The sequence below is a fragment of the Schistocerca piceifrons genome, chromosome 11, assembly GCF_021461385.2.
Source record: "Schistocerca piceifrons isolate TAMUIC-IGC-003096 chromosome 11, iqSchPice1.1, whole genome shotgun sequence".
NCBI lineage: Eukaryota > Metazoa > Arthropoda > Insecta > Orthoptera > Acrididae > Schistocerca > Schistocerca piceifrons.
Genome location: NC_060148.1, coordinates 147,685,831 through 147,704,188, shown reverse-complemented (window position 1 = coordinate 147,704,188; position 18,358 = coordinate 147,685,831). Strand labels below are relative to the sequence as shown.

The following is an 18,358-nucleotide window of genomic DNA, read 5'->3' as shown; positions in this document are numbered from 1 at the left end:
TACACTTAGATTAAAATGTGCTTCATTCATTAGACAAAAAATTGCAGGCAACTGGTATATCTTGTGATCTGTCAAAGGCACTTGACTGTGTAAATCACAATATCCTTTTAAGTGAATTAGAATATCATAGTGTAACAGGAATTGCTGCAAAATGGTTCAAATCTTATATCTCTGGCAGGAAACAAAGGGTGTTATTAGGAAAGAGAGATGTATCAAGCTATCAGGCATCATCCAACTGGGAACTAATTACATGTGAGGTGCCACAAGGTTCCATTTTAGGGCCCTTACTTTTTCTTGTGTATATCAATGACCTTTCATCAGGAACATTACCAGAAGCCAAGTTCGTTTTGTTTGCCGATGATACAAACATTGCAATAAATAACAAATCAAGTGTAATCTTAGAAAGGTCAGCTAATAAAATATTTGTGGACTTAATCACTGGTTCCTAGCCAATTCTTTGTCGCTAAACTTTGAAAAAAGACACTACATGCAGTTCAGAACTTGTAAGGGGTGTCCCATGAGTATATGCCTAACATACGATGAAAAGCAGATAGAAGAAGCGGAGAGTGTTAAATTCTTAGGATTACAGCTTGATAATAAATTCAACTGGGAGGGGCACACCACAGAACTGCTGAAGCATCTTAACAAATCTCTATTTCCAGTGCGAATTGTGTCAGACATAGGGGATATAAAAATGAAAAAGCTGGCATACCATGCTTACTTTCATTCCATAATGTCATATGGGATTATTTTTTGGGGCAATTCATCAAGCCAAGCTTAAGTTTTCTGGGCACAGAAACGTGCAGTAAGAGTTATATGTGGTGTGAACTCAAGAACATCCTGCAGAAGCCTGTTTAGGGAACTAGGGGTACTAGCTACTGCTCCCCAATATATTTATTCCTTAATGAAATTTGTCATTAAAAATATATCACTTTTTCAAACCAACAGCTCAATTCATGGAATCAGTACTAGAAATAAGAATAATCTTCACAAGGATTTAAAGTCACTTAGTCTTGTACATAAAGGTGTGCATTATTCAGAAACACATTTTCAATAACTTGCCAGCAGCCATAAAAAGCTTAACAACCAATGAAATTCAGTTTAAGAAAAGCCTAAAGGATTTATTGGTGGCCAACTCCTTCTAATCCATTGATGAATTTCTCAGTAGAACCAACTGATTTGAAACTTCTGCACAATTTCAGTGCAGTAATGTGTTCATTGTAAATAAGTGTGTGTGTGTGTGTGTGTGTGTGTGTGTGTGTGTGTGTGTGTGTGTGTAAGTACAATCTAACTTCTGCGCCAGTTCAGTGCTGTAATGTGTTCATTGTAAATAAGTATTTAGTAGTTGTATTACACGTTTATTACCTTATAAATAAATAAAAAACTTTTTTATTTTAAATTCAGTGCATTAGTATTTGTAAAATACTATTCATATAGCGTTCACTAAAAAGTGACGACCATGCCGCTTGTGACCTGTGGAATGGTACATTACCTTATTTGTTTGAGTTGTAAATATTTGTCATGTATTGTTGTTTTTCTGACATGTTCTACATCCTGGAGGACCTCCTCACTACAGATCAATTGGAATGAAAGTAAATCTAATTTAATCTAATATTGAAAAACTGCAATTCACTCAAAAAAACATTGTAAAAAATCTGTGAGGCATAAACTAAAATACTGTTCTTCAAGTATGAGACCTATTGAAGAAAGGATTAAAAGGGGACATGAAAGACAGACTCTATGAAATGTCATTTATTGTTTGGCTTATGTGTTACAAAACTGCTCAAACATTCTTTGACAAATAGCTATAAATATGTCAAAATCTATACATACTCTTTAACCCTTACATACTGCTACCATGGGATGAGGAAGACAATATTAGACAGAAATCTCATAGTACGCAAACACCCATTCTTCCTAGAAACCAACCACGAATAGAACTGGCTAGAACATAATATATTAAATATTAAAGTGCTCAAAAATGTTTTGCATCACTCATAGTTCTGTGAACATGAGAAGGAATGAAAAATAAGCCTCACTAACATAAAGGAATAATCTGACTGTTAAATAATCAAAAAATAAAGGCAGTCTCTTAGAAACTGTACATGAATGAAATTACAACCTGCTGTCAGATAATGTTCAACACCATGTTGTACCACATCATGCATTTAAACGTGCTCACCTCTGTTCACTTTATGAGGTGGTCGAGAGTCCGTTGATTGGGGCTGTCCCATTCTTCTTTGGCAGTCTCCTGAGGTCATCCAGTGTGTGATGGGATTCCTATGATGACGCATTGCAAGCTCCGACTGGGCCAGAGCTTCCTCAGATTGATTCATGTCAGCACATACTGTAGCAACCCATTTGTTCGATTTTTACCTCTTGGAGGCAAGTGCTCACACATTACTTCATGAGGTGAGCACAGTGCTCGTACATTTTTTCACGATTTGGGCACAGTATGCTCGTACATCAATGTCCCAAAAGATGAAACTGTCACTGAAATATTGACTCTAGGACTGGACGATAGGTCAGTGGATCTAGTCCCAGTACTTCACATTGCTGAAATCATCATAAATAGCAAGCAGATGCATCCAACATCCATATGTGATAGGTCAGAGAGTGACCAAACAAACTCAATGCTGAACCTGCAGAAGTGAGCGAGTAAGATGTACAATGTAACTGACTGCCTCCACACCCTCCTGCAACAATTATCAGGTGCCAGACAAAACCTGCACTCATCAGTGCAGACACCGTCGATCTGGGTTCCATTACGGGAGTTCCCCTCACGACCTTCCATGCACACCACAGCGCTGGGAGGGATTCATCCTGTCGTTTGTAATTGACACTCAAAGGCCAAGTCAATTGTGTAGAGGCAGCTGTAGAGGTGACACAGCCTTTCCAGTTGCCTCCAAACATGCAGTGTGTATTTCTAACACATTTCTGTAAGTACCAGTGGGACATAATTTGTAGGCACCAATCGTCAGTTAGTATTGTTGACCACAGGTGACTACTACAAAACAGATCTTAAATGTTCACTGTCTCAGAATAACAGCTTAATGCTTGAATGACTTCGTTCTGGTGCAAGCCAATCAGGCAGGCAACTTCTCATGTGGATAACGCTTCGTGCCATGATGTGATTGTGTACTTATACTCAAAACTTTAAAAGCCCTTTCGAGGCATGTTGACAGACGGAATGGTGTACACAAGCATCACTGCCTCTTTCATAACTGAAGACACACCACGCTACACTGGACTGAGAACACAGGGTTTACTGTTGCCTCCATTACACAGGAGGTAGTACACAAAGCCATTCTGTGGTCATACAAATATTGAAAAAAGGTTTCCAATCCAAAAACAAACCTTGCAAGTCATCAGAAGTTTATAATCTGTGTGGCACACATCTTAGTGATTTTTTAATTTTCTTAATTTATTTATAAATGGAGGTTCACGAATGAACCATGGCTGTAAAATAGACATTACACTGTGTGCATTATAATATATTTATAAAGGGATCATAATGTGGGTACTGTATGCAAGATGTGGGATGACTTTAATACAGATAATGTACAGGCAAACAGTGATAAAATTTCCTGACAAATTAAATCTGTAGGTTGGACCAAATGCTAACCTGCACCATTCTCCCACAGAAGTGGGCAAAGCTCTCACTGACTGAGGTATTGAGACCCTTACTGAGCGACTTCAACTCTGTCACTAGCTCTCACTGACTTTCCAAACTTTACACAAGTTCTCCCACATACCTTGCTGGACCAACAACCCTGGAATAAAAGAAGTTACAAAACAAGGTAAACTCCACCATGGAGTGAAAGATTCATTGTGTGACATTCGCACACTTCAGACAAGGCTAGATTACATGAATATTAAAAATGTATGTGGGTGGGGTGTGACAAAGGGGGGGGGGGGAGAAGGGGGAGAAATGAAAACCATACTGTGCAAGAGAGGGGGAAAAAGCAGCACACACCAAATTAGAAAGGTAATAAGCAACATGTTAAATCAACTTTTCCTGCAGAATGATTTGGTTGGTTAATATTTGAACTAGAAAGGGTTTCCAAAAGTCGTGTGTTCATTTTCTTGTCTATGTTTAATTTCCATAAAGCATTATTGTTGTTTGAAATACCTATGATGACAATAAATTTTTTTCAGCATAGTCTCCTTTTACGGATATACACTTTTCCCAACATTTCAATCTGTTTCAAACCCTCCAAAACAGTAGGAAGTGCCAAACTCTCTACAATGAAGAATATACTACTGGTCTTTAAAATTGCTATGCCACGAAGATGACGTGCTACAGACGAGAAATTTAACCGACAGGAAAGAGATGCTGTGATATGAAAATGATTAGCTTTTCAGAGCATTCACATAAGGTTGGCGTCGGTAGCGTCACCTACAACGTGCTGATAAAATGGCTCTGAGCACTATGCAACTCAACTTCTGAGGTCATCAGTCCCCTAGAACTTAGAACTACTTAAACCTAACTAACCTAAGGACATAACACACATCCACGCCCGAGGCAGGATTTGAATGTGCGATCGTAGTGGTCACACAGTTCCAGACTGTAGCACCTAGAACCACTCGGCCACCCCGGCCAGCTACAACGTGCTGACATGAGGAAAGTTTCCAACCGATTTCTCATACACAAACAGCAGTTGACCAGCGTTGCCTGGTGAAACGTTGTTGTGATGCCTCGTGTAAGGAGAAGAAATGCATACCATCACGTTTCCGACGGTCGGATTGTAGCCTATCGTGATTCCGGTGTATCGTATCATGACATTGCTGCTCGCATTGGTCAAGATCCAATGACTGTTGGCAGAATATGTAATCGGTGGGTTCAGGAGAGAAATACAGAATGCCGTGATGGATCCCAATGGCCTTGTATCACTAGCAGTCGAAATGACAGGCATCTTATCAGCATGGCTATAACGGATTGTGCAGCCACATCTCGATCCCTGAGTAAACAGATGGAGACGTTTGCAAGACAACAACCATCTGCACGAACAGTTCGACAACGTTTGCAGCAGCTTGTACCATCACACGGCTGCGGTTACCCTTGATGCAGCATCACAGACAGAACTGCCTGCGATGGTGTACTCAACAATAAACCTGCGTGCACGAATGGCAAAACGCCATTTTTTCAGATGAATCCAAGTTCTGTTTACAGCATCATGATGGTCACATCCGTGTTTGGCAACATCGCGGTGAACGCATGGAAGCGCATATTCGTCATTGCCATACTGGCGTATAACCTGGTGTAATGGTATGAGGTGCCATTGGTTACACGTCTCGGTCACCTCTTGTTCGCATTGATGGCACTTTGGACAGTGGACATTACATTTCAGATGTGTTACGACCCGTGGCTCTACCCTTCATTCAATCCCTGCAAAACACTACATTTCAGCAGGAAAATGCACGACCGCATGTTGCAGGTCCTGTTTGGACCTTTCTGGATGCAGAAAATGTTCGACTGCTGCCCTGGCCAGTACATTCTCCAGATCTCTCACCAATTGAAAACGTCTGGTCATTGGTGGCCGAACAACTGGCTCATTACAATACACCAGTCACTACTCTTGATGAACTGTGGTATCAGGTTGAAGCTGCATAGGCACCTGTGACTGTACACGCCATCCAAGCTCTGTTTGACTCAATGCCATTATTACGGTCAGAGGTGGTTGTTCTGGGTACTGATTTCTCAGGATCTGTGCACCCAAATTGCGTGAAAATGTAATCACATGTCAGTCCTAGTACAATATATTTGTCCAATGAATACCCGTTTATCATCTGCATTTCTTCTTGGTGTAGCAATTTTAATGGCCAGTAGTGTATTATCTGCAAGCATTTTCTTCGTCTTTAAAAGTAAGAAGAACCCTGAGGGAAACAGTTTGGATGGGAAAAGGAGGTACAGCAATAACTCACAATGAAATTCATGCAGTTTTAAGGCAACATTTACATGCAAGTATGCTCGTAACGTGTTGTTGGAAACAGCACTTTCTCCTCTGCCAGATGGGGCTATTGTATTCTTCCAATATGCTGTGCCAGCAGTGCAACATCTCAATACAGCAGTTTCTCGTGATCCATCTCCTTATTCTAAGAAACTTGTAGCCTGACTGCACTCACATTCCAAAAAAACATAGTCGATGCTTTTCCAAGCAAAGAGATCATCTTCTCCAACTTTAGAACAGATTGAGTAGAAGCAAATGATTCTTTTGATTGTCGCTCAGTTTCTGATGTTTAACAACGAATTCAGATCTCAAAACTACCTGGCAAATTAAAATTATGTGCATTGGTACTCCAACATATAAACTGGGTTTTGAGTTCAAGACCCACTATGACACAGAGTTTTAAACTGCTAGGAACTTTCAAAACAGCAAACACTCCACTGCAGATCGACATAACACATGTCTCATTGACAGTGACAAATAGATGGAAAAGTCTCTTTTAAATTTCTCCAGAGCTTCAAAACTGAAAGCTGCACCCATTTGTTCTCTACCATTGAGAATAGCAACACCTATTGCAGCAACGATCTTTTGTAGCCAATTTATGGACTCTCTTAATAGGTTCATTCACTAAGCTCAAAAGAGTCACAGAGATGCCCAGCCAACTCCAGTGGCAGATGCTTCTAGTGGGAAGTTCTGCATCATCTTGTGATTTACTGCCGAAGATCCAAGAGCGTGTGTTTCTAGAAGAATCAAATAATGTTTTGTTTCTTCCTACATACACGTTGCCTAACGACAATGAAGGTAAAATTAGAGAGATATGAGTTCACACAGAAGCTTACAAGCAATCATTCTTCCAGCAAACCATTCATGACTAGGACAGGAGAAAGGGATAAAGAGACAGTAACCTCTGCCACACACAGTAAGAAAGCTTGTGGAGTAAAGATGTAGATGTAAAAGAATAAAATATGTGTACATAACTTGGCAGTGGAAAACAGTGAGTTACAAAGCAAGAGGGAAGAATCAATATTTGTAAGTATTCACACAAATAAAACTCTTCATTAAGCCTAATAAATAAATTCAGTTCGTTAGTGTAGAACCGAAACTTCTGAAGATATTGTTGTAAAAAATGTAAGTAATGCATTAATTGGAAACCTATTATTACTTCAACAGCGCTTAAAAATATGTCAAAATAGTGACGGAAGGTCATTTTGTGTAAATAAAAATACAATGGAGTCACAAAACAGATATAAACCCAATAAAATGTAATTCTTATACTATCAATGCAAATAAATAATGAACAGAATATATTATAGTTGTCTGATTATGTAAATGGAAAACATGTCAAGTGTCTCCATTGTATTTTAACGATAAAACAAAGAAATATGGTTTAATGCACATGTAATGAAATTAATAACTGTAGTTCAAAAGTATTTCAAAATAATGTGAGTTTTTGCAAGTTTGCTTGGTATGACAAATTCTTACATGCTAGTTCATTTTGAAATTGTTTTCAATCTTCTGTGAAAATACAAGTCAGTTAAAAAAATCATGATCATGCATGGTCTAGAGAAGAAAACTCCACAACACTGGATAACGAAAATTAGACCTTTCATTCTTAAATATCATTATTAGCATTGATCACAAATACATGACATGGCGTTCATAGCCGTTAATCTGTTACAGAATGGAGATACATGTCTAAAGGGATTATTTCACACAGTCTGCATGACTCATGAAAATGCTGCTGTTACACGACATCATCCAGAACACATGAGAGCTGCTCAGTTAAGTTGACTTGGGAAATAATGACATTTTATTTGAGTTTTCCACTGTCAGTACCACACTGCAATTATCCTACTTCTATTGTGTAAATATGGACACTGACTACAACTGTTACACTCATCTTGTATCTATAAAAGACTTATTGTCTACACAGAATATTTTTCAAACTACACAAACCCCAGCTGAAAGCGTACATGCCCTTAGTCTGCTAAAAGTTACCCATAATGTGTTTCATTTTCAGATGATCTATCAGTACACGATCTTCAATGTCATGAATTGAAGACATGAACTTTCCTAGTTGAAAACAAAATTCCTTTATAGGAACTGTGCTGCAAAGAGCTGTGTACCTACAAGGTACTTAAAACTTACTTCTAGCCAGTACTGTACCCTGCTGTACAAATGTGGACTATTAAATGCAAACATTATCTCGAAATCTTAAACTCGAATTTTCCAGGTATGACAAATGTTCCGTGCCCCGTAAAAGAAACTTGTAGTCTCCATGCTTTTATACATGCTTATCTTACAAAAAAATGAATGTTGCGAATTCTGAATAAAAATTAAATGCTTTTCTCATTGTTCAAAATGTGAATAGTCAAGACTGGTGAGAACACTGTAAAGTCTACTGAGACAGGTTTCAAATATTGAAAACAAATAAACAAACTCTCAATATGTTTTCAACAAATACAATTAAAATTGAAAGAAAAAAATTTCAGTAAGATTGTGACAAATACAATTAAAAAAACTGTTTCCACTCAAGCAGTTTAACTGGAATAACGTCTTTAACCTGCTTCACTCATCAATTACTCACAAGTGGACGTACACCATCACAGCAACAGCCAAGATATACAACTATATCTTGTCATGTTACAGGTGTGCTTGTCAATGAAAGTGGATATAAGTTGACCACAAGTGAACTGAACAGTCCAAACAGTCCAAGTGGAAATTGTTCTGTCGTTCACTGAATTTACTTAAGGCTGTGGTTGCTGACAGTAAAAAATTTAGGCTCACAGATAATTTATTTCAACTTAATAGACAATTCAAAAGATGAAAATGATTAGCATTAAAGTCTTGCTATTAAAAAATTTAGCAATGCATTTTCAGCCCTTGTCAGCAAGTACTGTCCCAAATGTCTGTTGTGATCAATGTTTGTTTACAACAATCAATCAATTCAGGCAAAGTTATTTTTATTGCAAATATGTATTTAAAAATAATGGTTTTCTGAGCAACTCTCATGTAATTTAAATTGTAAAGCTGTGCATTCTGAAGTGAAATGAAATCTTTTGAGTACTTGCATAGGCATTGCAACAGTTAAAATTAACACGTACATGGCTTTTAGGCAAAAAAAAAAAAAAATGCTATAGCACATACAATACCAAAGGAGTTCCATCACAATGAATGAAGACGCATCCAACAATGAAAATGTGATTTTCAATACTTAATTGCTTTTGTACATACTAGGCTTTGATGATATTGCTAATCATACGTATGACTGAGCTTCTTGCAATCATTATTTAAACTGTTGCACAAAGTAGTCTTTCACAGACTAAAATTCAGTGAAATATGTACATGCCATAAAGAAAACCCATAATGTTGATGCAGCTGTTTCCTTAATGCACATAAAACATTTTTCACATAAGATAAAACCAGTCAGCTCTTAAGCAAGGATATGCAGAAGGACAGTTCATCCATGGCAAGCATTTTGTTTCTTCTAGCAACGCAATGTAGCTGTATCACATTACAACCAAATTTACTACTATTACCTTCCAACATTTGGATGTGAAACCTATATTTGGAGTCTTCAACTCTACATCTAGTATGCGGAACTTTAATGTGTTCCAGTGCTGTAAAACCAGTACAATGCAAACACTACCAGCACATAAATAGGAACAGTGAGTTTCACTGCTCTAATGTGGAAATCTGTCGATACTGACACTTAAAATGTTAATTAACAATGTTTTCAACATACAGTAGTTTTTAGTGTACACAACCCTATGTTGTTATACTAAGTTACTTATTAATCATTACAAAAAGCATATAAAACAGTATCCAACAAATCATCTGCAAGTGCTAAAATGCCTATGAACATTTTATTGAGAGAATTATTACAAACAACCACCCAACAGTTCATTCATCAGTTTTTAAACATATATGAACTTGCAGTTCGTCCCTGGATTTTGATTCCTTCCCACACGTAGTACAAGAATATGGCCACTCACCTGCATGTATGTCAGAGTGAGTCTTGAGTTCGCCAACTGTCTCAAATGACTCACCACATTCCTCACAGATATGTACTTGACCACCAATATGCCTACGGAGATGAAGTCTTAGGTTACTTTGATAGTTGAATGATTTTCCACATATTCGACACACATACGAGCATACACCTAAGTGTGAACGAGAATGGATCTTCAGAGTGCGACTCTTCTGAAACGATTTTCCACAAACAGCACACCTATATGGTCGTTTGCCTAAATGGATGCGGCAGTGAGACCTTAGTTCACTATTCGATTTGAATGTTTTTTCACAATTACTACATTTGTATGGACGTTCTCCCGTGTGAATGCGCACATGTATCTTCAACTCTGTATTTGATTTGTATGATTTTCCACACTCAGAGCAGCTAAATGGTAGTTCGCCTGTGTGTATGCGAAAATGAATCTTGAGGTTACCACTCTGGCTAAAGGACTTACCACATATGGCACACCAATAAGGACGTTCACCCGTATGGACACGATAATGGAACTTAAGTTCCCGACTTGTTTTAAATGACTTCCTGCAAGCAGGGCAACTATGATAGCGTTTAGCTATGTGTGTCCGTGCATGAGATCTGAGCTCACTACTTGCTTTAAATGATTTCCCACATACCAGACATGTATACGGGCGTTCACCAGAGTGAATCCGAGAATGAATCTTCAATTCTCCATTTGTCTTGAATGTTTTCGTACAGTCACTACAAGCATACGGACGCTCTCCTGTGTGAACACGGATGTGAACTTTCAGATTACTTGAACAACCAAATGACTTTCCACAATCATTACAACTGTACGGACGTTCACCAGTATGCATTTGGAAATGGGATTTAAGCTCACTGTTAGACTTGAAGGATTTCTCACATTCAGTACATTTATATGGCCTTTCACCAGAGTGAATGCGAAAATGTATGTTAAGTTCAACCTTAGACTTGAAAGACTTCTCACATTCACTGCATTTGTATGGTCGTTCACCAGAATGAACACGAATATGAACTTTAAGGTTACTCGATGAGCTGAATGATTTCCCGCAACTAATACAACTGTATGGTCGTATCCCTGTGTGCACATACGAATGTGATTTTAATTCACCACTCGTCTTAAAAGCTTTCTCACACTCAGTACATTTATATGGTCGCTCACCAGAGTGTACACGGAAATGGACTTTTAGCTCAGATTTCGACTTGAAGGCTTTCTCACATGCAGTACATTTGAATGGTCGCTCGGTAGTATGGACAAGAGAATGAACTTTTAGCTCTGTAGTCGATTTAAATGACTTGTCACACTCGGGACACTTGTAAGGACACTCTCCCGTGTGTATGCGGAAGTGCACTTTCAAGTTGCTTCTCTGAGTAAAGGACTTCCCACAGACATTGCAGTGATATGGCCGTTCACCAGTGTGAACCCTAAAGTGAAATGTTAGTTCTCTATTAGTTTTGAATGACTTCCTGCAAAGAATACAGCTGTAAGGGCGTTTGCCACAGTGAATCCGTGAATGAGACTTCAGTTCACCACTCCCTTTGAACGATTTTCCACATTGAATGCAGCTATAGGGGCGTTCGTCTGAGTGTATTCGCAAATGTGACTTTAATTCATAACTTGATTTGTACGATTTCCTACAAACAGGACAAGTATAGGGCCGGGCACCTGTATGAACACGTGAATGAGACTTTAATTCGCTGCTAGTCTTAAAGGACTTTCCGCACTCGTTGCAACTATATGGTCGTTCCCCTGTATGAGTACGGAAGTGAACCTTCAACTCTCCATTTGTTTTGAATGCCTTCTGACATTCAGAACAGGAGTAAGGCCGTTCACCAGTGTGCACTCGTAAGTGACATTTCAGTTCACTGCCTGTTTTAAACAGCTTACCGCATTCTGGACACTTATATGGTCGTTCACCAGTGTGTACCCGATTGTGTATTTTAAGATTGCCAATCTGAGTAAAAGATTTGCCACATTGACCACAAGTATACGGGCGTTCACCAGTGTGTACACGTGAGTGGGATTTCAGCTCGTGTCGTGTCTTGAAAGACTTACCACACTCAGCACAAACGTGTGCCCGTTCTCCTGTGTGAACACGGAAATGCGACTTGAGTTCAAAATTTGCTTTAAATGACTTTCCACACTGCTCACAGCAATATGGCCTTTCCTCACTGTGGATGCGAAAATGATACTTTAAATCCATACTCGTCTTATAAGACTTCCCACATTCGGCACAACTGTATGGTCTTTCCTCTGAGTGCACGCGATGGTGAGATTTTAGCTCTGCATTAGATTTAAACGCCTTTCCACATATGCTGCAGCTGTATGGTCGCTCACCAGTGTGGATTCTGGAATGAATCTTTAATTGACTATTTCCTGTAAACGACTTTCCACAATGAATGCAGGTGTAAGGCCGTTCATCTGTGTGAACACGTGAGTGAACCTTCAAATCACGACCAGTTTTGTATGATTTCCCACACTCTGCACAACTAAATAGACGTGTAACTACATGAACCAGTGAATGGGATTTTAGCTCACCAACTGACTTGAAAAATTTTCCGCATGCAATACAACTGTAGGGCCTTTCACCTGTATGAAGACGGTTGTGTATTTTTAAATTGCTACTATGGCTGAATGACTTGCCGCAAACGCCACAGGAATATGGACGTTCGCCAGTGTGTGACCGAATATGGACTCTCAGTTCAGTTTTCGTTCTGAACATCTTGTTACATTCTGCACAACTAATCCTCAGTGTACTCTTGTGAGCCTTAACTGCGGAACCTCTGTCTAAGTTCCCGTGATGAATCCTTATGTGCCGCCTCAGGGAACCTCTGTACCGGAATATCTTTGGACAGTCATTACATGCGTACTTATCTAGAAACTGGCTACCATTATGTTGTCTTTGACTGGTTCTTTGCTTCTGGCCTTGTGATACATCGTGCTGATGCTCCGGTCCAGGTGAAACTTCACCACAAGTTTTACATATTTGTGATGGCACTTGTGCATCTGGAATATGACTGAAGACATGATTGGTTAGCTCATACCTAGTGTGAAAAGTCTCTGAGCAAGAACTGCAGGAAAACTGGGGAATTCCATTTTCAGGGTCCTGTGGAATACAATAACTTAATGAAATATTGCTAAAAGTGTGATTATTTCTCCACTGTAAATTATCACTCTGTTCACAAGTCTCTGTCTTGATATCGCAGGCAGCAAAACCATGCTCCCCTTCTCTCTCCAGTGCTTCAGAATGTCCTGCCAGGGGGACCCTTTCTCCTCTATGTTTTGGCTCCAAAGACCTATATTTTAAATGAATACATACTGAGGAATTTAAACAGCACACAGAATTAGTGTTAAAAAGACAATGTATGTAATGTACTTAGTCAAAATTTATAAATCACATACCGTGCATTTTTGGTAAGAAACTTCTGATAGACATACACGTCTGTACACTATTATCTTGACAGACGAAAGTCTTTCTGTTGAATGAAAACAAATATAGTTTGGAATGGCTGAAGGTGAAGTGAAGACCTCTGTTAGGAAATTTGTTGCTTGGAAATTTATTTAATAAAGGCCACATCATAATGTCTCACTGAGTTATATGAATGAGAAGCTACAAAATATAACTGTGTGGCTGAAAGTCTCCAAAACGTGTTGTTATTTATTCCAAAGATGCAAGTTATGTAACTGGTTGTGTGCATGACATGTTTCATCTTTTGGGAATTGTCTGTTTAGCTTCGATGGGATGAAGGTGAAATTTGTTTCTATTCTAGAACTCTGGAGCTCTGACAAGGTTTATGCTGCAAATTCATTGCATTTCCTTCAAATCACAATCTGACAACGTTTGCTTTATGAGTAAAGCCATTAATGAGCGAACATAGAAGGCATTAGATTCCAAACAGACGTCACAGTGTGAGAGTCCTACAGCTGGCAAAAATGTTTCCATCAAAAATGTTTCCATCAAAATGACTTTTCATTTGTTATCAAATGAAACTGTTGATCCTACCCAAAACTAGGAAAAACAGCACCACACTCTCAAGTTATCTTCACTGAATTTCATTACTGTCACAATACAACTTGGTAAATACCACTGTCAGATCTACCTATGTCCATCTAAGTGTTACATCTTTCTCTGTTAACTCATCATGTCATGAAACTTCCTTCCACTGATCAACAATGGCATTGCTTACATTGCTTCAATTGATCTAGTTCAATAGATCTAGCATTGCTTCTTGTGATCCTTGGATTCTGGCTAGCAGCACAGATCTAGTTCAATTGATCTAGCATTGCTTCATGTGATCCTTGAATTCTGGCTGGCAGCACAATTATGAAAACAATGTTCTCTTGCCTTTCAACACCTCAACTGTCACTGATGCCAGTATCTCAGCTGCAATGGAAAACAATTGCAATAGCCGACAAGGATGTCTGACATTTGATCCATACATTATTTCTTTAGACACTTGCAGATCCTATTATGGAAGGAAGGAGGATTAGCTTATGCATTCAATAAGGAATTCATTAAAGACAAAGCGCAAGTTCCTAATGAACAAGGATGGTGAAGGACAAAATCTGTATGTCTTTGAAAGAGAGCAGCAATTTTGGGAAACACAGGTAACCTAACGCTGGATGGCCAAACAGCAATTTAGCCACAATTCCCGGTTGCAATGACAGATCTTTATTCAATGCGCCACTTTGTTCCCTCAGTGCCTAATAGATAGTTTCCTATGCTTACTGTATTCACAGTTGATGTTAGCATTTACGTGGGACAATTTTAAACAAAAAGAATTAATATTAGAGTTTAACATGCAGTCAATGATGAGGTTATTTGAGCCAGGGCAAAATATCAGATTAGGTTTTGGATGAAGTAGCAAATTGACCATGTTCTTTCGACGGAACCAACCTGACGTTTTCCTTCAGCAACTGAGGAAAAATGCTGTACATCTATATCTGGACGTCCTGGCAGGAATTTGAATCACTGTCCCCCCAATTATATGTCTAGATCATTAACCACTGCGTTAGCCCCCATGCTCAGTTCCACTTAAAATAACATAGTGGACTTGGGCACTTACAAAGATATGAAATTCTATTCAGAGTCATTCATATTTCTCCAGAGATTTGTTCTGGCACAAAACATTTGCATGATTGTGAAACATTGTAACTCCACTTATGTGCACAAGGATGACATCACAAAGCACATCTGGAAGTGTATGGAGACTTTTAACCACTAAGTGTTGAAGAAATTGCTTGTGGCAGCAAACAACTGCTGTGAAACATAAAAACAATGGTATGCAATGGAATGTTTGCCAAAATCTGTAATGAATATACTGAATACATGTACAGTTTAATTTAGGCACAGGTCAGTTAGCATATAATGTGATTAGAAGAAACTATTTCTAAAAAAAATATCATTAGTATTTCTAAAAAAAAATATCATAAGAATAAAACAGTGGAAAGTCCAGAATGGAATGACAACATGATCATGAAAAGATTAGATTGCTACTCACCATACAAAGGAGATGCTGGGTCACAGGCAGGCACAACAAAAAGACTGCTACATATTTTAGCTTTTGGCTAAAAGGCCTTCTTCTGCAGAAGCACACACAAATTTGCACAAGCATAACTTATACACACTGACTGCCATATCTGGTCAGTCCGGCCACAGTAGCCAAAGCCTGTAGTCATGTGTGTGAGTTGTGTTTGTGTGAATGTGTGTTTTCTTCTTCAGAAGGAGGACTTTTGGCCATTGGTCAAAATCATAAATGTATAGCAGTCTTTTTGTTGTGCCTGTCTGCAGCTCAAGAACTTTTCTATATGGTGAGATGCAATCCATCCTTTTCATAAAATTGCTGTTCACAAGAATAAAAGATGTATACATTTAGTATCAGTCTGTTGTAAAACTAGATCAATCAAAAACACAGGATAAAAGACAATAATATGGAAATGATAGATTGTTACTCACCCCAAAGAGGAGGCATTCAGTCGCAGACTGCTGAAATAGTTAAGCTTTTAGACAAAGCCCTTCTTCTGAAATACAAAATATACAAATTCACACAAGCGAACTTGCATACGCAGCCACTGTCACCGGGCACTGGAGCCCAACTATAACTGTGTCTGTGTCTGACATGAGCAGCAGTCTGCTGGAGTGGTTAGTAGGGGTAAAGAGAAGGTATGGAGTGGGAGGGGGAAGGCAGGGATACCAGGTTACGGGTGGAGAATGATAAACTGTGCCACCTGTGAGAGTGTGCAGGGATGTGATGGAGTCAGGGTGCACCACTAGGTGCAGTATCAGTAGGCTGTGCAGGGGGCAAGGAGTGAGAAGAGGTAAAGACTAGTAGCACATGTTGGAGGTGTGTGTAGTGCTGGAGTGGGAGCAGGGAAGGGATAGGTAGCTGTAGAACAGGGACTAGCAAAGGTTAAGGCCAGGGTATTACGGGAACACAGGACATGTAATGAGGGCTCCCTCTTGCACAATTCATAGAAGTTGGTGTTGGTAAGAAGAAAACAGATGGTGCAGGCTGTGGTGTTGTCATTCAAGTGAAGCACGTCGTATTGGACAGCACGTTCACCAATTGGGTGGTCCAACTCTCTCTTGGTCATTCCAACAGACAGCCTGTTAAGAGTCATAGCCATGTGGAAAGCAGCACAGTTTCTGCAGCTTAGTTTTCATATCACATGGCTGCTTTCACAGATAGCCCTGCCTTTGATGGGGTAGAAAGTGCCTGTGACAGGACTGGAGTAGGTGGCAGTTGGAGAATGTATGGGACAGGTCTTGTATCTAGCTCTATTGCAGGGATAGGAGCCATGAGGGAAGGGGTTCCCACTTCTCCCCCACCTCTACCCTAAAAACAGCCTCCTTACACTACCATCTAGCAGCCCTATCTTGTCCCCACCGCTGCCCACTGGCATCACAGCATCTTCCCCCATCCCTAACTTCTATTCTCCCTCTCCCATGCCCTCTCCTTACCCCATCACCCACAATGACAGATTGCTGCAGTTACAGTTGCAGCTGGGCCCCAGAACCTGGGCACACAGGACTGTGTGTGTGTGTGTGGGGGGGGGGGGGGGGGGGGGGGGGGAGCACACGGATGTGTGAGAGACAGAGAGAGATATATACTTGTTTGAATGTGTGTGTTTCCCATATTGAAAGAAGGCCTTTGTCCAAAAGCTTGAATATATTATCAGTCTTAACCATTGTGCCTCCTCTATCCTTTCCATATTCTGATGTACAACTATATCTGTGAATACAAGAACCTTTGTTGTGGCCACATAATTCTAATGTTAAAACCAGCACCGATTTTGCCAGTGATACAGCAACACAATAAGTTATATCCATTTTTAGGTGCAGAAGCTATAGACAGTGGCCACATAAACCTAATTTTAAATTCAGAACCAATTTTGCCAGTGATACAGCAACACAATAAGCTATACCCATTTTTAGATGCAGAAGCTATAGACAGTGGCAAAAAGCTGGTTACCATGTTTCTTCATTTCAGTGAATCTTCCTGCACACTGCTACATTGTGGATTATTGACAGACGTGTACAATACAATGTATGCCTTAATGAAAGTTCCGAGGAGGTGACAAAAATGATCATTTTAAGCAGAAATGTTTGGACAGACATATGCTTCATTTCGCATAGTACCGTAAAACAAACATATTTCAAGTATGAATATATTAGTCTTTGTTAGTGGCATTCATAACATGCAGATGTGGTCTATATACATAAGGGAGTTCTCCAGATGCTGTTGAATACCATTAGTGTTATACGACACATCGACTTCAGATCTTTCCTCTTTGTGTGTGTGCATGTACCTACACATTGAGTGAAAGCAGTAGACTGCCATGTGTGTGTGTGTGTGTGTGTGTCTGTGTGTGTTTTTTTGTGTGTGTGTGTGTGTGTGTTGTCATCTCAATGGGGAATTTGACAACATTTTAACAACATTCAGCATAGTCGTACAGTTAACATGTGGCAGCTTTCTGTAAGCCTTGATGTTCCATAGTTACATGTATGATGGATATTACATTCAAAAAAACTTGTAGCTTGTGCCCCTCACACCTACAGCATGTACATCTTCACATTCATGATACTGGTGTGTGACACTGACATTTGTTAGGTGCCATCAGTGATGACACTTACATTGTACTGAATTAATAACACCAGCCATCAACACTTTCGGAACAACTCAAATTGTACAGAGAAAAAATTCACTGTTTGTCTCTGTGGCAATGTATGATACTGCCACAGTCAATTTTATGTTCGAACATCTTGTTACTCTGGAGAAAAGAATGACAGAGCATGGCTACCTGTATTGTTTTGCAAAATACATTAGTTGAATAATTTTAGGTATTATATTAGCCACACAAAATGCAATGCAACTCCAGCATAAAGGAGTCCTCTCATAT

General features: G+C 39.3%; 1 protein-coding gene across 4 annotated transcripts in view; it reads right to left on the bottom strand.

Moving 5' to 3' along the window:
• Positions 1-1,786: 1,786 nt before the first annotated feature.
• The window catches only part of LOC124719903 (zinc finger protein 721-like), a 201,810-nt gene continuing 185,238 nt past the window's right edge, over positions 1,787-18,358 (bottom strand). For 3 of the 4 annotated variants that reach the window (XM_047245087.1, XM_047245089.1, XM_047245090.1), the window contains one exon: positions 9,114-13,254. In XM_047245087.1, coding sequence (XP_047101043.1) covers positions 9,852-13,254 — 3,403 coding nt within the window. In that variant the 3' untranslated portion in view covers positions 9,114-9,851. Of the gene's footprint in view, positions 3,774-9,113; positions 13,255-18,358 lie in introns of those variants that run through there. The other variant, XM_047245088.1, reaches the window with a different exon arrangement.